Source organism: Vipera berus (genome assembly GCF_964194415.1).
Source record: "Vipera berus genome assembly, chromosome: 1".
In the NCBI taxonomy this organism is placed as follows: domain Eukaryota; kingdom Metazoa; phylum Chordata; class Lepidosauria; order Squamata; family Viperidae; genus Vipera; species Vipera berus.
In genome coordinates this window covers 30,317,737-30,337,867 of record NC_138202.1, presented here as the reverse complement: position 1 = coordinate 30,337,867, position 20,131 = coordinate 30,317,737, and the positions used below count along the sequence as shown (strand labels likewise).

Sequence of the window (20,131 nt, the reverse complement as noted above, 5' to 3'; positions counted from 1 at the left end):
TAAACCACTGAAATAGATTGTATTTTTATGTATGTCCCTATTTTCAGTAAAAAGCATCTGCACAAACTATACTTACTTCCAAAGTCTGCATGAGATTGGGCTTAATAGCATCTTTCATCAAAACCGCCAGGGCACCACTCACTCCCTAAGGAAATAAGTAGGAAGAATTATTTAAGTAGCAGTTCTTGCACATTTTTTAGTTATATGGCATTTCAAGCTAATAAACCTACTCTTTATAATCATGATGGCCCATTTTCTCAGTTTTTGTACACAAATAGGTCATAAAAGGGCAAATTCATCTGGCTATGTTTAAGCTTTACTTAGAATCCAGTTTGCTCCATGCTTTTAAACTTTACTGCCAGAAATTTGGGGGAAGGTAAATTTTAATGTCTCAGTTTTCAAGATTAATATTTAAAATTATTTACTAGATACATGTAGAAATCTTGAGTTGTTATTCTACAAGTCTTGCCAAATTAGACAAGGACCATTGAACCTAGCTTTGCAGGAACCCCAGCGATCAAAATACTTTGCTTGATATGACTGAAGCTGGCTACTTCTGTCATAGTTAAAACACATATAATCTCAGAAATGAGTGAACTGAGTCTTCCAGAGTTACACTTTCTTCCAAGCAGAATCATATTCAATTACCAGATCTTCTGTGGTGATTGGAACTCCTTTCTTGCTGGAGGCGACCACCATTTTGCCCAGGCTTTCTCTCATATTCTCCAGGCTGTTTGTGAGTGCTAAAACTGCCATGATCTCACTAGCTACTGTAATGTCAAAGTGGGCCTGCAAGGAAGACAAAAAGCAAGGTCAAAAATAGACATAACTGAACACAGCTAGAGTATTTGATTTAAAAAGACATAGACAGGACATAATACCTATAATTATGGAGTCACAATAATCTAGAAAGAGAATCAGTTCTAAACATCTGTGGTAGCCTTTTCCAAATTTAGTGCTGTACTTCCGGTTGTTCAGAGGTACACTTCCCAGATCTCCTAATTAGCAGTCATTGATCATCTGGACAGCACCAGGTGGATGGTAGCTTTTTGAGCAATGACAGGTTAGGGCATGGCTGGCTCAGGAATTCTGGGAGTTGAAGTCCATGAGTCATAAAAGAGCCAAGGTTGCCTACCCCTGGGTTAGGGCATTCTAAGAAGGGTGTCATTCTGTACATGAAAGAGGGCAAAAACTCAAAGAAAACATCTCAGATATGCCAAGTTTCTTCACATAATCGCTATCAGTAGTAGTAACAGCCCTCAAAATGGAGGCAAAACTGGGATGGGTACATCAGAAAAACAGACAAAGATGCACAAAACCTTAGCTCAAAATCAGCCCTCAGTTGGGATAATAATGCCTGCTATACTAAAAGAATCTGAGTGAAAAAGAAAGGACACTTACTGTGCGTGTGTATCCCTTCTCAGATGGAGACTGCCCAATTGTAATGGTTCGCAGAAATCTATCACTTGTATCCAGTACTACATAAAAGAAGGTGAGAAGACAAAAGAATGAACATGGGGAACTTAGCAATTTTTTATACATGTACATTTTAAACTATTAATGCCTTCAAAGTTATCTCACAAAGGTAAGTCATTAGAATAAAGGCTATGAGAAATAAATTGCTAACATGGCAACCCACAGGATTTTTTTTTAAATGTACCTCTTTATTATATAGATGTTTGGCTGTTTCTCCAAGGGTTCAGGGTGACTTTCTCTGACATCTCCCTTGATTTTAATTCCCAAACAGCAACTTGTGAAGTTGGTTGGGCTAACCAACCAACTTCCTTGACTGAGGGTAGAATTTAACCCAGATCTCCCAATCGTAGATCAACACTTTGAGAAACAAGCCACACTGTTAATCATATTTTAAATAGGCATATGGTTTTATAGAATGTTATTTCAAGTTGCCCAGATACACAAGAAAATTTCAAAATAAGGCAATGGGAAACAGAATTTGCATAATATAAGGTAGTCTTAACCAGCTTATGCCCTTCATGTATGCTGAATTTTAAATTCCATCATCTCTTAATATCCAGGAGTGATGAAAACTGAAGTTCAGCATACACAAAAGGTGCACAATTGGAGAGGGATGATGTATATTTTCATTACCATTGAAAGATGCCTGAAAGATAAACTGACTGATCAATATTCCTCTGTAATTTGCTCTTTTCCATTTGCACTGATTGTTTTATTTGACAGCAGGAATTCCCCAGGAAGGAAGAAATACATAGCTACTTTTGCTTAAGCAACAAAATATGTATAAAGTATCTTCTCTGTATAAACTTTATATGGAATACTAGTCATAGGATAAAACAACAAAAAATCCATGTAGGTATTAAGAGTCATTCTTTTGAGATTATGTTTCATATCTCATTTACCAGAAAATTGTATGCAAATTAATTTCCCCTTGAAAATATTGGGAAAAAGTAAGCTAGCATAAAACTGAGAGCAAGTGTGGAAAGAACCATAATTTGTTCTCAGCATAATGCTGATCAATATGCTACATTTGGAAAAAGTTTCATTGAATTGCAGAATGACATGCAGTTTTTGATGTATTGACATTACAAGGATTAAATTACAACCTTGCATCTTTGCCTCTTCATAGTTAACTTCTACACAGAACTGCTTAAGTTGTTTCTTCACAAACTATTCCTATATAAGAAAGCTTGAAAATGCTTTGGAAGAACAGCAGCCTGCTATTCATTAAAGAAGCGTGACCTTTTCAATATCCCAAAGCTTGAAAAAAAGATGCCACTGGTTTGGAATCACACTGGGTTTAATGAGTAGATTCATTAAAGTAGTGTTTCTCAACCATGTCATCTTTAAGATGCATGGACTTCAACTTCCAGAATTCTTCAGGCAGCCATGAAACACTACCATAAGGCATCACCCTCATCATTACCACCCTCATCATTATTTTTCATGCTCACAGACACCACCACCCCAAAAAACCCCAAAACAAAAACAAAACTTGGGCTTCATTAATAAACAGCAGGCAAATATTTCACTCCCATGAGTGCAAATCTCTACTAGTTAAGATTAAAAACAAACCAATAAGAGTCTAATTACAATATTCATCAGGAGCTATAAATTTGGCATCAAAACTACACAGGCTAAAACTGCACAGGCCAGTCTACCTTTAATCTGTTTCCTGACATTTTAGTCAGCTTTTAGCAGCAAAATTCAGGAAGACCTTGATTTTAATTTCTTATAATGTCTCTAACACATTGATCTGTGAAACAACAACCTACAGAGACTCAAAAGTGGAATCACTTACTGTGACCCAACAGGAAGGCAGCTTGCTAAAAGCCACCTCAAAACTATTTTCCAGTCCTTAAGCTCCCTCACAGGAACAGCAAGATTGAGGAACAAGTCCAAAGAAGGACCTCATGTAAAGAGTCCGTAGCAGCCTCCTCTACTCTGCTGCAGAGGAAACTACTAATTGGATCAAATTTGCATAATTCCAATAGAAGAGAATATGTGTAGTTCAGGATTGAATTGTGGAGTTCTTGGTACTCTCTGAGCTTGGCTTTTTGCTTGCAAATGTTTTATTACCCAACTAGGTAACATCATCAGTGCAGCACTGATGATATTACCTAGTTAGGTAATGAAACATCTGAAAGTAACAGCCAAGCTCAGAGAGCACCAAGTTTTCTATTTGCATAATTTTCTACCCCTTGTAGAATTGCACCACAGTACTGGAATTGTGGTGACAGCAAGGGAAGGTGAACTTAAGTGAAGATAATTTTATATTCCCAAAACAGCCCAATGAAGACTCAACATATTCAGAGAACAAAGGTGCACACTATTTGGGGACCTGAACAGGAATATGCCAAATAGTACCATTCTGCTGTAATAGTTCAACTTATGAGAAAGTCTATAAATGAATTTTCTGATCAATAATAAGTTAAGGAATGACTTACGAATATTTTAATGTTTTAATCTATCTGATAATGAAAGTTGTCCGAGCAGATTATATATAAAACAACAAACCCTCTTAGTTATGTCCCTTGAGCAAGATGGTTGTCAAAAGGCAAAGGGAGAATCATTTTGACCACAAATCCAAATGGCCAACACATAATTCATACCAAGTAAAAATTTAGGGAACTACTCTAATAATAGAATAGATAACACAATGAACTCATGAATGCCTGAAAATAACAAAACATTTCCTACAGATAAATGGCATCGACAGATTGGTTATTGGGTAGGAAATAATGACCGAAATCAGCCCTGGAGAAAGAAATCCCTACTGCTGGCAATCCAGTTGCAAAAGCTTTCTCCAGGGCAAACACAATTTAATTATTAAATCGTCCAAAACTAAATGGATCTTAAAAATTAAGTGTGAAGGACTCAGCAGATATTTATTCCTTGCTTAGACTTTAATCTCTATCCCCATAGACAGAACCATCTTTCTTCCAAACAGCTTTTCTCCTTTTCTTCTGGAGGTTTCTTGTGCTGCAATACCTCGTTGCCACGTTATGCTATCTGGATCGATATCCAATCTCACAAATTTGTTTATTTCATCATTTGTCAAAGTTGCTGGGTCCATTTTCATAATATGTAATTTCTGAGGAGGAAAGAAATGTGTATGTGTGTGAGAGAGAGAGAGAGGGAGGGAGGGAGAGAAAAAGACATCGCCAAGTTACAGGAAATTAGTCTTTAAGCAAAGTAATTAAAAAACCTTTTTTAGAAGTATCATAAAGGGATGCAGCTGGAAGTCTTAAAAGTAGAATTCAGTCATTGTCTTTAGTGCAATTATTCACTAAAACCAGCAGCAATTTTAAGATTCCTTCATAGGGTCAATGAGCAGAATTCTCAATTTTTATTTTGCTCCCTCAATATCAGGCAGAAAAAAACCCACCCTCCACTAAAATGCTTTCACTGAATGCAAGTGTCTTGCACTGTCCATAACGCAGGGCAAAGATGAAAGAAGAAAAGCTACAACAATGGAATACCCAACCTGAATACCCAAAAGGCTTGCATAGAACCTCCCAAATTCTTATCAAATTGTAGCTTTTAGTGAGAGAAAAGGGAAAAATGATAAAATAGGTGACTGAAGAGTAATTGCATTAACCATATTTATTTTAATGAAATGTAAACTAAATTAAAACAGTTTTAGTTTTTACTCCTGCCCACCAGTTACGCTTTATAGAACTATCCCCAGCATGCCATTTAAAAGCCAAATGCACTCTTAGCTCAGGAAAGGATGTGTATCCCTGGGCTAAGCATCCAGAAAAGGTCAGGGCTGTATCCATGCATCTATCACATCTGGTTTAGATCATGCCATTTTCAAGCCCAGAGTCATTGTTCATCATACTATGTTGGTACTGGTGGCAATCTTTGGCCGCTTATGATGGGTAACTGGAATGGGGAAGTCATCACGATCAATTTCTCAATTAGAACTTGGAGGAACATTATGATGAGAACTTGGTAGCACTGGGGAAAATAGTATTATAGTTTCCCAGGCAACTACAATATGAGCAAAACTGAAATAAACTCTCGGAAATACCTGATGGATAAAATATAGGGTCATCCTTGTAAAGTTTGGTTTCATATGAAATCAGTGTTACTCTCTGATATGAGTTATGATTGTTTAACATAGCTTTGCCTTTGCCTCATACTTTGGGAAGACCCTGTTCTGCCTCAAGGAAGACATAGTAAACTACTAGAACACATTTGTCTGTATGTAAAAAGATAAAAAAACTGAATTATTTCAACAGAGGCTTCGGTTTTCCTTTGAAGGAAACAATGTGAAAATATTGCTACGATTGTTCAAAAAGCATCTGGAAGTGATGCATATTCCTTTCTAATTTATTACATTTTTATATTAACTTGCCTATATTTTAAGAGAAAGTAATGTATTAAAATTCCGAATCTGCGCAATGAATGTCCTAAGCCCCTTTTTGACAAAGCTGGTAGCAATATAACGTCAGATTTAAAAAGGGTCACAGAGAAAAATACCTGTATATATATTCAAAAGTTGGTAGGGATCAGATTTAATTGGAAGGTAATGGGACAAACTACTGACATTTGCTCTATATATTAAATTCTACACTTGCGAGCATTGAGGATAGTTTGAGAAGTACAAACAAGATGGGGATTACAAGCAAGCTCACCTGTAGTCTCCGAATCTGGACATCAGAAAAATTCCTGATACCATCAACTGCAGGAACCAACCGTGAATAGAGTGCCTTAAAGAACAAAGCGTGTAATTAAGGAGATATCAGCACACAATAAATCTTAGCTAAACAGACTAAGGACAAAGCACCCTAGAAGAGAAAGTCATTAATTGCATCACATTACCTGATCAGACTGTGTAGCCTCATGGAAAATGCGGGCATCAATAGCAGCAGCAACCAGGTTATTGGCAGCAGTAATAGCATGGATGTCACCCGTGAGATGGAGATTAAACTGCAGAGAAAAAGAAAGCATGGGAAATATCCCAACCGTTATCTCAAACCTTTTGACTAAATCTAATTAAATCCCCAGATCAAGGCTACAAGATTCAGTGCCATTCTAGAGGCATGGCAGAGGGTGGTTCTCATATCACAGTAAATGCCTTCTCAGAGAGAAAGAGAGGCCCTCTCTTACGTTGTTATTTTTTTCTGCAGAGCTTTCTGAAGGGAGAAAAATAAATTTCTCCCTTCCCACCCTAGCATGGTATCCCATCATCAGTTGCTTCTAAATTACTGAGAAGTATTCATTCATTCATTCATTCATTCATTCATTCATTCATTCATTCATTCATTCATTCATTCATTCATTCATTCATTCAATTTCTATAGCCATCCATCTCACTCAATGAATCTGAGCAGCTTACAATTCAAAAACTATTACTATTAAGACACTAAACATTTTAAAATTATAAAACACAGTGAAATTGTTGCCACCAAAAGTTATGCCATCCTCTCAAGAAACTGGCAGGAAATTCTTGTGGTTGTTATTGAAGACATTTGGAGTTTGACTAGTTAGGAACAGAAAATGCATGAAGATAATTTGTTATAAATTTGGCTTCTCCCCTAAACCAGCAGGCATGCCAAGATTTTTTTTTATTGCCATTGCTAGGAGGCAGACAGCTTTCTTTTACATCAATTTTCCCAGGGTTGTCCTCAAGGTACAGTCAAAGAAATTGAGAAGATGATTGTGATGGTGGTGTTGAAGCATCTCCCAATGTACATAAAAACAGGCAGAGAACTTCAATCACACCATGATGGCCACCCTCTTGACTTTTGAGACCACACCCTGCAGATGCTCCCTGAATCTGCCTAATTTTCTAAGTCAGGTGCCTTGTGACAGCCAATTCTATAAGTGTGTTTCAATGTACAAAGAATTACTTTCTCTTTGATGTGCCAAACCAGTTTACTTGGTTTTAATTTTTAATTGTTTAGTTAATTTATTTTGGGGCTGTTTATTTAATTTCTTTTAACTTTTGTATTGTTGTTTTTATTGTTGTTAGCCGCCCTGAGTCCTTCAGGAGATAGGGCGGCATATAAGTCCCAAAAATAAATAAATAAATACATAAATACTTGACTTACCACACTTTAAGTGGCAAGTCTTACAAAATGTTAGTGCTTTATAAAGTGAGGATTACTGCAATTTCTTAACCTGTGGTCCAAGTGTTTAGGATAAAAAAATCTTCAATGTTATAATTTACAATACATCTAATATAAAAGGCATTTATCTAATAAGCCCCAAAATTATTCATCTACAGCAAGGCTGATATATGAGGAAAATTTAATTTGTTCCACATGTTTAAACAAACTAATTTAATTTCTAATATCTGAACACACAGAGACACTGGAACAATTATCCAGACTGCACATTTATCTAAATTTTAAATCAGTTCAAAATGCATCGGTTCAAAAACGATGTTCATAGTTGAATGGATTTACAATTAAATGCATGCAGAACTGACAAGGACTGGAAATAATATGTATTCCCAAGCTAAATGCCTATGACTATTGGGAATCATATGTCAGGATCAAACCACACAGGTTCTCTACATGTAATATGAGGGAAAAGTACTCCCATCACTCTAAATTTCTGAACAAGAACAATGTGAAATTTGAGCGGGCCATGAACAAGGAGTATATATCGAAGGTGGTGACCCTTTGAGAGCTGTATGCAATGAAATTTCATTTTGATGTATGCCGATTGGTGTACATTCAAAGTGACAATAAAGTTATCATCATCATCATCATCATAGATCTTGACGTCCTGGAACACATATATGAGAAATACAAAGCCAGTGTATTTATAAAGGAATAAATTTGAAGTTCACCTCTTCCATAGGAATAACCTGAGAATAGCCACCTCCGGCTGCACCACCTATATAATGGGGAATATGAAACATAATCACATGCATTAAATTGTGAATATTAAACAGTTTAACATCTATTCATTGGAAGAAAAAAAACCCTACTTATTTTAAAATTGATGCATTACCCTTAGCAAGGACCAAAGTTCAGTGATCGTACCCTCTTGCATTCTATTATGGTAACAGTAATGAAAATAGGTCAAGTACTTGTCTATAATCTACTTAATATCACCAGGGCTAAAACATTACACTTAACTGATGATAAGGGGACTGGAAGCTAAAACATATAAGGAACGGTTGCTGGAATTGGGTATGTCTAGTTTAATGAAGAGAAGGATGAGGGGGGACATGATAGCAGTGCTCCAATATCTCAGGGGCTACCACAAAGAAGAGGGAGTCAAGCTATTCTCCAAAGCACCTGAAGGTAGGACAAGAAACAATGGATGGAAACTAACCAAAAGAGAGAAGCAACCTAGAACTAAGGAGAAACTTCCTGACAGTTAGAACAATTAACCAGTGGAATAACCTGCCTCCAGAAGCTGTGACTGCTCCAACACTGGAAATTTTTAAGAAGAGACAGGACAGCCATTTGTCTGAAATGGTATAGGGTTTCCTGCCTGAACAGGTGGTTGGACTACATGACCTCCAAGGTACCTTCCAACTCCATTATTATTATTATTATTATTATTATTGTTGTTGTTGTTGTTGTTGTTGTTGTTGTTGTTATATGGGTATTATCATGATGGTGAAAATTCTACAGATGTTTCTCCTGGTATCCTCTACTTGTGCATTCTAGCCAACTTTTTACAGGTAGTCCTCATTTAGCAATCACAATTGGGACTAGTAACTCAGTTAAGTTACTGTTAAGTGAAGTGGTCATTAAGTGAAACTGTGACTGCACCTATGATCTTACTCCAGCTTTCCTTTGCTTTACAGACCTGTGAAGGTCTTAAAAGTTGTAAGCTTATCTTTTTCTATCAGCATTGTAATTGAATGATTGTTAAAAGAGGCAGTCATTAAATGAGGATTATCAATATTTCTCTCTGAGCCTGCTGAAGTTTATACAACCAGCAGAATAAAAGTAAGCAAACTTTTTGCTTGGACTTTACCAAAGACTGGAGATTATTAGGACAAATGCTTCTCTGGGGGTGGGGGGGGGGGAAGGTAGTAAACAAACCAAATCTACTGATCTGTAGCAACACACGATATCAGAGAAACTAGGCTGAATATGTTTCCCGTTTGCTTCTGAGCAGGACAACAACTTGATCTTTCTTTATCCTACCAATTAACCTCATAGCGCAATGCCATATTGCAATGACTATCCAGAAACACAGGTCAAGGTTTTCTTATCAAATGCTAGCTGCTTCAGATGAGATGGCTTGGACTGAATTTGGATCAACTGTGTACAACTGGCAAGCTACAGCTTTGCTTCTGGTAATGAAATGTACATGTAAATGTACCTTTAATTCCAAAAGTCGGCCCTTGAGAAGGTTGACGAACACATGCAAAGGCATTCTGACCAAGGTGCGCACCCAAAGCTTGAACCAGCCCTACGGTTGTAGTACTCTTCCCTTCCCCCAGTGGTGTGGGAGTTATGCTAGAAAAAAAAAGAATAAGAACACTTCTAAAAACAGATAAAGGCCCAGATCATCTCATTATAATATGTAGCAATATATTTAGGGAGAGCAACTTGGCCATTAAAAGGCTTTTTTGTACACGCTCAGTTTAAAGGGACAGAACATTTTCTGTAATGGTATAATTATAAATGGGGATTCTCCTGGCTCCTTCTCAACATTTTGGGAAAACTTCCATTGATTTATCTTCAGATTGTATTGTGTGGTTGACAAATTGATAATTTTTATATTTGTCTCCTTGAGGCCCAGTTTCACCCTTGGAATATACTAGTGCTATGCTTTGGTGTATTTTAAAACTATGTTAGCCTTTTCAGACATTTTTCTTTGAATGCTAAACACTTTAAATGACTGTAAATGCTTTTACAGACTTTTCATGGGGAGCTGCTACTCTTTCCCAAAGCCAATTGAAACAAAAAACAAAACAAAAACCTTGCTAGCTTACCAGGGTGCAGAAACAACTTAAGGCAACTTACCCTGTTACTACAATGTATTTTCCATCTGGTTGATCTTTGAGTCGTTTCAGTGTTGACAGTGAGATTTTGGCTTTGCATTGACCATACAACTCTACTTCATCTGAAATCAGGCCAATTTCTCTGGCCAGCTCATCAATGGGCTTAGGATTACATGACCGTGAAACTTCGATGTCACTGAAAAACAACAGTTATATTGAGAAAGGAGAAGACAGCATTTCTAATCTCTTATTAAATATTAGGAATATACAACTCACACCTACATTTGGCCTTTCTTTTGGGACCTGGAAAGCGCAGGCTCTCTGAATCTTCTTCTATGTGAAAACTTTCCCAAACCTTGGCAACTAATATAGCAGGAAGAAGGATGGGCCAAAATCCTTCTCATGGACATGCTTGCTTTCCTACGCATTTCAACAAATAAGTCCAGCTTTCTGCAGCCCACAACTACTCCTACTTTCCACAGTCCTGCAGCCCACAACTACTCATCTTCCAAATCTCAACAGCCATATAATCAGCAGTGGCAACTGAAGTACAAAAATGCATTTAGGAAAAACATGAGGCCACATACAAAACCCAAAACTAAAATCCAAAGACATCTGACATTCCTAGAACTTTCCAGTGTTTGAGAGTTTGTTGGATAAGAGTGTTGTGATTCAGGGTCAGCCTGTGGGTTCGGCAGTTGGGTTGGACGACTCAGAGGAGGAGGAGGGGGGTGTTGAAGAGCTTGCTGATGATGGCCTTGAGGCTCCGCAGAGCCCTCAGCCGGGCCTCTCCCACCTGGTCACGACGGAGACCCAGCTGTGTGAGCCTGACAGCGTGGATGAAGATGACCCACAGCTGGCCCTGTTCAAGGACGCCCGACGCAGGAGGCAGTCAATCAGGAGTAAACAGAGGAAGGCAATGGGGCACCTCGGAAGGAGGCAGAGAGAGGCCACGCCCTGAACTGTATTTAAGGGGAATGTGTGGGAGGGCTGGTTTGCTGAAGGCAACCGCTTGGATAGTTCCTGTTTCATAGCTCCTGTTTCATGGTTGGTGTCTTGTCTTGCTCTGTTTTATGTTAATAAATTTGGCAGGCTTTATTCCAGCCTCTTGCCGTTTGTAAAGGAGTTGTCCCTGCTTTTGCTGCAGGGCCGGTAGCAGGCTGGTACAGAACAAAGAGATAAGAAAATAGGCACAGAATAGAGTGCTCTTAAGGAGGCATAAGAAAGGCATGATATAAAAAGAAACATTCCATGTTGTAACACTATTACAAGTCCACTTGAATGTGCTATTGCTTTTACTTTCCCTGCTGTCCATTTTCTCTATGCCAGCAGAAACGCCAATAGAGGCTACAAAAATGTTTTATCCTGGTCTCTGTCTCACTGGGACACAGCAAGTCACAAATACAGACTTCCATTCATTCCCTTTCTAGGCTAATTTTTATTACTTCTTTCTTACCTTGGAACAGGAGTTACAGGAGTGAGCAGGCTATAATGAATATTCCACTTGCCAGGTTGGTACTTCTCAAGAAAACGTTGAGCACTTTCTACTGTACTCTGAATTGATGTTTTAAAAAAGAAAACAAAAGTCAATTACTGTAACTAATAATCTATCTGTTTTGCCTTACTTAGAAAATTTAGGTTACACAATATAATCTGCAAAAGGCAGGAAACAGCTCTATATCCTTTAAAGACAGAATTAGGTAAATATGTGTGTGCCTCATTTGCATTTTTGGTGCACAATTTATATTTACCCTTCAGAAACCTCCTTCTACATAACTTCCTAAACACTTTAATACACATCAAGATTCTATCCACGTTCCTTGTCCAGGGCTTTAATTTGCTATGATACACACTGCAAAGTGGACTTGTTGCCTTCTTTTTCTCAATTTAACCCAAACTTTCTCAGCTGGTGCCCTCTGGATGTGTTACAGTGGCAACTTTTAAGAAGACTGCTGGTGCCCTGTGCTAGGTGGGCATTATAGCAGGTTGGTATATATTTTACAGGGACGCAGTGGCTCAGTGGGTTAGGACGCTGAGCTCGTCGATCAGAAGGTCGGCAGTTTGGCGGGTCGAATCCCAAGTGCCGCGTAACAGAGTGAGTGCCTGTTACTCATCCCAGCTTCTGCCAACCTAGCAGTTCGAAAGCATGTAAAAATACAAGTAGAAAAATAGGGACCACTACGGTGGGAAGCTAACAGCGTTCCGTGCGCCTTTGGTGTCTAGTCATGCCGGCCACATGACCATGGAGACGTTCTCGGACAAGTGCTGGCTCTTCGGCTTTGAAATGGAGATGAGCACTAGCCCCTAGAGTTGGAAAGCACTAGCATTCATGTGCGGGGGAACTTTTACCTTTATATATTTTACATTTGAAAAATAAATAATCCTGGAAGGCACCAGTTTAATATAAGTGCTTTTTATTGTATATCTGAGGTACAGGTGGCTATATTATTCACTGTTTCTATTTTCTTTTAATATTATTATTGCACTGAACCTGTGGATGCAAATTCTTATTTGGTCTCAAAACTCCCTGAGTAGCTTTAGGTCAATCAAACACACCCAAAAAACCAAACATATTCAAAAGATGGCTTGTAAATAAAATGAGCAGAGAAAATATTCTGCATTTTGCTTACCGTATTTTCCGGCGTATAAGATGACTTTTTAATGCATGAAAATCTTCTCAAAAGTCGGGGGTCATCTTATACGCCCAGTCGCCTTACACGCCGGAAAATAGTAAATCCTCGGGAGCAGAGACGTTAGTGGAAATGGACAAATCCAGCGCTCGAGAATGGCGAAAGACAGCCTCCTCATAAATAAACTGACCAGCCCAACCGAGGCTGAGGCTCCAGCTTACTGGCGTCCTAGGGCAGCAGACCCCTTTTTTTTTTGGAAGGGAGCAGCAGTCAAGCGCGTGCCAAGCTGCCGGCGCTCAGCGAGCACGAGAGCTCAAGGGAGTGCGGGAAGCCAGGCGGAGGCCGACCTGACATGTTCGCGTGGAGCTGAGCTTCACCTGACCCTGGGAGTTCGACTTCAGGGCATGGTGCCGTGGCCAGACCTACAGCAACACCCGCCCGGGAAGGCGCAGCTCGGGAATTGCAACAGGCAGACCGCAGCGGAAAGCTGGCGCTGGGGCTTCAGCAAACCGGGGTCGCCCCTCCGCCCTGAAGTAGAAGGCGGCCTTTTGAAAAATAAATATTATAATATGTGCGGGGTTTTTCCCCTTTATTTCTTTTTCCCCTTTCTGTATACTCCAGCGATAACTTATGCAAGTGAAAGGAGGAAAAACCCCGAGTTTGCATTTTCTTGGAAAACTTTAGAAAAGCACAGCAAAATGCAGGGGAGGGTAAACGGGCTTCTCAATCTCAGTGCCATGCAGGGCTCCTTCTGGTTTCTAGTTACTTGGAAACTCAGGGCTTTCTTTGAGAGAATCTCAAACTTGCGGTGCAGGGCTGAGCCCATTTCTTTCACCACCACCACCCCGCCCTCCGCCGCCCTGTTCATTAACTAACCTACGGAAAGAACCGCCTTCTTTCAGACCTGGTGCCTTCCCGAAGTGTTGGGCCACAATGCTCGTCGCTCCTGGCCGAAACAGCCAGCGCGTGTGGCTGAAGTAGAAGGGGGCGCCAAGACGAGAGGAGACGAGGTTTAGGCGAGGCAGAGCAAAGCTGATCTCGAGGCCAAAAGCTCTTGATAAACCTTCACCTAATTGAGAAGCAGCCCTGACTTCCTACTTACCCGTATTTTTTGGCGTATAAGACTTTAACCCATGAAAATCATCTCAAAAGTTGGGGGTCATCTTATACGCCCAGTCGTCTTATACGCCGGAAAATACAGTATAAGAGAAGTAATAATAATTATTAAAGCCTTATTGAGATGCCTTTAATTATTGTTTAAGAAAAGCATAAAATAGAGTATTTTTTCAATCGTTGCAAAAGTACAGAAGAGTGGGGGGGGGGAGTTGAAAGTGGGAACAATTTTTAGCTTCCCCATTGATTTTGATTGTGGAAGCCAGCAGAGAATATCAGAATGTCAGAAAGCTGTAGCTTACTGTGATGTCATTATCACAAGCCAGGCATCAGGTGCTTTATCCAATCATGTGGCATGAAACTGAATGCTTTATTGTAATCAATCAAGCAACATGCAACCTGGTCTTCCTTCTCTTTCAATTTTCCAAAATCATCTTGGCTGTATACGTGAACAGTTTTGAGCAGCAATTGTATTTCAGATGTGTTTTTCCATACAGGTTCTCCACTTAAACACCATCACCATTGGCAAAATCACAATCAGTCAATTGCAAAAGGCAGCTTTACTTGAACAGCTTACATCCTGAGATGATATCTTTAACACCACAAACGACCATATCTGCATATCCCAAGACCCTGGGAGGGACTTAATAGGGGGACAAAAATGCAAAAACCAGCCTGAACATCTGGCTGATTGTGCAATGAACCACAATTTTCCTTCTTTCTAGGACCAGGTGATATTGCTTGATAAGGTATTCTTCCGTCCATTCTAGCTTGCTTGCATCTGATCTTTAGTATGTTGTCTTATTTTCCAGCCTGATCTTCATTTTGGTGATGCACCATTTGGGTTTTTTTCTTGTTTGTTGATTTTGCATCCAAGGTATTCAATTATAACTGCAGCAGTGCTGTACATTAATTGGTTTATTTCTGATTCTGGATGTTGTCCTTTCCAGAGCTTGTGCATTCTTTTCAAATACCTTTTCTCACTGGATTTGCTTTGTAATTTGTTGTTGTTAGCTGCGAAGTCGTGTCCGACCCATCGCGACCCCATGGACAATGTTCCTCCAGGCCTCCCTGTCCTCTACCATCTTCTGTAGTCCATTTAAGCTCACGGCTGTTGCTTCAGTGACTCCATCCAGCCACCTCATTCTCTGTCTTCTTCTCTCCCCTTCTTCTATTGCCCTCAATCTTTCCCAGCATTAGGCTCTTCTCCAGTGTAATAGCAGATCATTATTTCTTTGTTTTCAGTGTTTGCATTTTGAAAAGGGAAAAATTTTTCTTCCAGTAGTCCTGCAGCTGCTGGCACTGAGTCCTATTGTCTATTCATCATCAGATGTCCAGAAAGTCCAACACCTACTGTGGTCCTTGTTGACCTGGGTGACAACCCACCCAATAAGGGTTTTTATAAATTATGTCTCACCATATCATTTATGAGAGAGATACTCTTCATCTAGCTCCTCTGAGACTTGTGCAATATAGCCAAAACTGGCAAAGCTCTCATCCTCCTTGGAGTATGCAAGCCCTCCCCAACCATGTCAAGTTAATGGAGGATTATTATTATCCCTAATTACACTGCATGTAGAATCTTATGAGACAGATTGGCCATGATCTAAAGATATTCTGGAAAAACTAGAGGATTTAAAGCTGTATGGAATAAAACGGAGAGCACTGCTAGGCATCTGTACTACATAGAAACTCAGTGGAAAGTGAAAAAAGGCTCTTCCCCAACGTGAGGTACTCACCTGCATCAGCATTGCAACTGTCATTGGTCCAACCCCACCGGGCACAGGGGTGATATAGGCTGCTCTCTCCTTTGCTGAAGCATAAGCGACATCTCCAACAACTCTTTTCCCACTGGACTTTGTGTTATCTGTGAAGGACAGATAAGAACACACTGGAGGAAAAACAATACTCTCAAAACATATCAATTCTATGAGAGGCAACAGGAAATAAAGCTCTAGGTTAGCTCACAGTGACAAAATATTCATGTACACCAATTTTGGTCCTGGCATTGCTGTGTTAACACATTCTCAGCTAGTTCTCCTCTTTGAAATTTGTTTAAAAACTGCTTTGTTAGCATGCTGGTGAATAAACATGACTGATCCAGGCTTGAGGGAAGAAGAATTCTGGAAAAAAATAGCTTTCTTCAAGAAGCAAGATTTGCTCGCAATGTCATGCATGTGTCACAATTGCAAATGGTGATACTTAAGTATCTGCCAGAAAACCAAGTTTCCAGATTAGTGAAGGAAGGAAAATAACAGTAGCATTTAGACTTACTTCACAGTGCTTTTAGAACCCTCTTTAAGCCGTTTACAGAGTCAGCCTATTGTCCCCAACAATCTGGGTCCTTCATTTTACCAACCTCAGAAGGATGGAAGGCTGAGGCAACTTTGAGCCGGTGAGACTCGAACTGCTGGCAGCTGGCAGTCAGCAGTAGTGGCCTGCAGTACTGCCGTCTAACCACTGCGCCACCACAGGAGAGGAACAATAATCCTGCTCTAATATGGTGGAATTGGCATTTCAAAATAATGTTTAACTCAAGATTTCAGCACATTTACTAAAGGGACTTTTTCATCAGGTTTTCAAAAGGAACTTTTTCGTTTTGGCAATACAGTATAGAAAGTAACTTTTGCATTTTTTACAAACATTTTTACTGCTTCAGGCAACTGGAGGCAACTGCTTGGAGGATTAGCTGTTTTGTTATTACACAAAGCTGGAAAGAGATACTGTTGACACTTTACTTGCTCCATCAGTTGCTCAAGAACAAAGGCGAGAATAGAAAAAAAATATTGTGAATAAAGGCAAATATACATGTCCCAGAATACGTTGCGGGATCCAATCTGGGTCAGTCACTGGGACCAGAGGTTTAGTCTTCTGAGTTTTCGGACTCATCCTGGAGCCCGTCTTCACACATTCCGGTAGACAAAAGGAGGGGCTCCAGATGAGTCCAAAAGCTCAGAAGACTAAATCTTTGGTCCCAACCCAGATTGGTTCCTGCAAAAAATATTGCATAACAGAGAGCAACATTTCTTTACTGCACATTACAAAAACATATAATGAAATATCCTGGATTCCACAGGATTTTTGGATTTCATTTAAGGAAAGAAAAAGAATAAAAATTAAAAACAAGTTTCTAATGGCCAGGCAAATTAAAATGTTGGAGGCAGTTTTCTTCTTTTTTAGAAACTAGTTAGCAGAAAACTAAAGCACGATACTCTTAAAAAAAAGACACAAATGCATACTGACTGTTGGATAAATAGATTTTAATATTATCATAATTTCATTCCAGATCTATGTAAATGACTTTATCCCAAAGCACTTTTTCTACTGTTTTTAATTATGGTTTTAATCCTGTTATGGGGTTCTCTTATATGGCTATCCATATCAAACAATAGGCTGTACATAATTATAGCTCCCTCTTGAAGCTTCACAAAAGTAGCCTGGGTCTCCATAGCAGCAGTTATCAAACTAATGACAGGATTTAATGGGAGTTTCAATTTTCTCACAACCAGGTAGCTAGCTGCTTGCCACATATTTAAGAATAATACCCTAATGACAGGCCATTCTGCCTGTCAGCATCACTCCCATCAAAACACTTTCCTTTGGCATCAAGTTATTGCCAGAACATTGAGAGCTGAAAGATACAGCAACTGTCCTTAGGAAATCTGAAGTAGACCTCAGGCAAATGTTTTGTGCCCCAGGGACTGAAGACAGACTACATCTTTATTCATTCTGGGGCTTGAAGATGGTCTGAGGGACCAATGTGCACATTTTTAAAGAAAAAAAAGTCTACACATCTTAAAGCTGCCAAATTTGAAAAAGACTGACTAAAACTCACATCCTCCTCCTCCAAAGTGGGTAAAACATTTTGGGCTTGCTGAGTTCCTGATGTTCCCGGAGCATTTTCTTTTTACAGATGTTTATTATCAGGCTGTGTATCACCACAGAGATACAAGTGTGGCCCATGAGCCTTAGCTTACGGCAAGCTCAAATTCAACATCTCTCTCTCCCCCCCCTTCCATGTGGGAATGAGCCAACTGGGGTGTTCTTGAGAAATGACTCAGCTACCTAGTGTTGTACCTTATGTGCTTTTTTTTAATCTTCAAAAGCAGATGAAGAAGTGAGCCACAATTGCCAAGAAACATGAAGAAAATGAGCATCTTTATTTAACCCTTTGATTAGTTAAGTGCAATTAATGATAGATCACTTATAAAATCAACCTTTCTAGAAGTGCAGCAAGTAGGAGGATAGCAACTGTTTGACAGGTGTGACTAACCCTCTTAGTTTCTGGAGAGCAGATGGGTAGAGAAGCCCCACTTTACTAAAGAGGAACCTTATGCAACCAATCTCTGATTTGTTAATTAATTACTCAGTAAGGAAGTAATGGTTTCATCCAAAATCCTAGCGAGGCTGTCTATCCAACTGAACAAGTCCTAGGCTAAAAGTTATTTATGGTTTGTTTGGTTTAGGCTTACTACTGTGGACCATGATATATGGCATGTTTAGTGCATTGTCTAAACCAGGGGTGTCCAACTGCCGGCCCACGGGCCAGACGCATCATCCCAAAACTGCACCCACCCAATGGCCGGCAATGGATAAAAAGCTCTGATACGTTGCGCAATGTCACGTGACATCGCGAGTTTGACACGTCTGGTCTAAACTTAGTCAAATCTGAATTTTTCAACAAACCATTTGTAAATAGAGTTGCAGAGTTCCTTGGAGAAAAGGCAGGGTGTAAAAATCACACATAAATAGAAACAATACAAGAGGCTGTTTGTTCTTCCTTGGATTCCATTATGTGATGATACAGAAAAGATTAACATATACATTCATTCCTAGCATTGCCCTTCCCTCAGTTTCCTCCATGTCTGTCTGTCTGTCTGTCATCTCCATCTACACACACACACACACACTTTGAGCTATCTGAAGACAGATGGACAGACAGATAGACCAACAGGTACTCTTCTGGAAGAGCTGTGCTGCAGTTTTTATTTTTATAAATGTTATCAGTGCTTTTTTTGTAAAAGAAAAAGTTGCCGGAACTCACACATGTCATACAACCCGCCTTGCCTACCCTACAAGGTTCTATCCAAAAAAGGTGCCGGAACTCCATTCTGAGCGTTCTATGAGAAAAAAAGCCCTGACTGTTATTTAGAAGCAGGGTGTCATGAAGCTGCTTATGTTGCTTGTATTGTTGCTATTACACTGATGTTGGAATTCCTTTAGGGATTATATTATGTATGTAAACTGCTTTATGTAGCCACAGAGATAGAGGGTCTGGCAACCTGGTATCTTCTGGATATTTCTGATTACTTCTTACATAAAATCTGATCCATCTGGAGTTCAGAATACTTCCAAAATCTGGAAGGCACACCATTGCTATGCTTGACCTAGTATTTCTATATTTTACTGGGAAACAACAAATTGAACGCTGCAGGGAAATTATCAGGACGAATTGCCAATATAGCAATCTCCACCTGTAAGAGATTAAATGGCTATATATTAAACATCACTGTCTCCAATTTTCTATAGCATAATTTTATTTCCTCTTCATTTTCTAATCCCTAATCTCTCCATACCTCCAAAAGACTTAAGACAGTGGGATCTACTTCCAAATTAAGATCTTTAATTGGCTGACTGAACCCACTAATGAATTTTTCTTCCACCTATTTTCACATACACTTCAAGGCTAATTAACATACACTTCTAGGCTAATTAACATATGTTTATTAACAGTTTTTCAAAGTCATTTTTCAACATTACCTGGAATGTGATTGATTCCACAGTCGATCACTACTGAACCTGGTTTTATCCATTCACCTTTTACCATCTCAGCTTTGCCAGCTGCAACCACCAAGATATCTGCTTTACTGACCTGCAAGCACAATTTGTATTAACCTAGTTCCATAAAGAAACTTGGTTATTAAATTTGGTTTTCTTTCTTTCCTGCTGTGCCTCCCCCTCTTTAAAGTGATTTACCTATTTA

The 20,131-nt window shown here is 39.3% G+C and overlaps 1 protein-coding gene across 1 annotated transcript in view; it reads right to left on the bottom strand.

Moving 5' to 3' along the window:
• MTHFD1 (methylenetetrahydrofolate dehydrogenase, cyclohydrolase and formyltetrahydrofolate synthetase 1) overlaps window positions 1-20,131 on the bottom strand; it is a 64,481-nt gene that overhangs the window by 25,396 nt on the left and 18,954 nt on the right. Inside the window, exons 8-19 of the mRNA XM_081344804.1 lie at window positions 19,909-20,020; window positions 15,888-16,015; window positions 11,862-11,959; window positions 10,428-10,601; window positions 9,781-9,917; window positions 8,285-8,331; window positions 6,307-6,414; window positions 6,120-6,194; window positions 4,468-4,570; window positions 1,402-1,478; window positions 649-789; window positions 77-145 (exon numbers count right to left, since the gene is read on the bottom strand). Of these exons, the coding sequence (XP_081200930.1) occupies window positions 77-145; window positions 649-789; window positions 1,402-1,478; window positions 4,468-4,570; window positions 6,120-6,194; window positions 6,307-6,414; window positions 8,285-8,331; window positions 9,781-9,917; window positions 10,428-10,601; window positions 11,862-11,959; window positions 15,888-16,015; window positions 19,909-20,020 (1,269 nt within the window). The remainder of the gene's footprint in view (window positions 1-76; window positions 146-648; window positions 790-1,401; window positions 1,479-4,467; window positions 4,571-6,119; window positions 6,195-6,306; window positions 6,415-8,284; window positions 8,332-9,780; window positions 9,918-10,427; window positions 10,602-11,861; window positions 11,960-15,887; window positions 16,016-19,908; window positions 20,021-20,131) is intronic.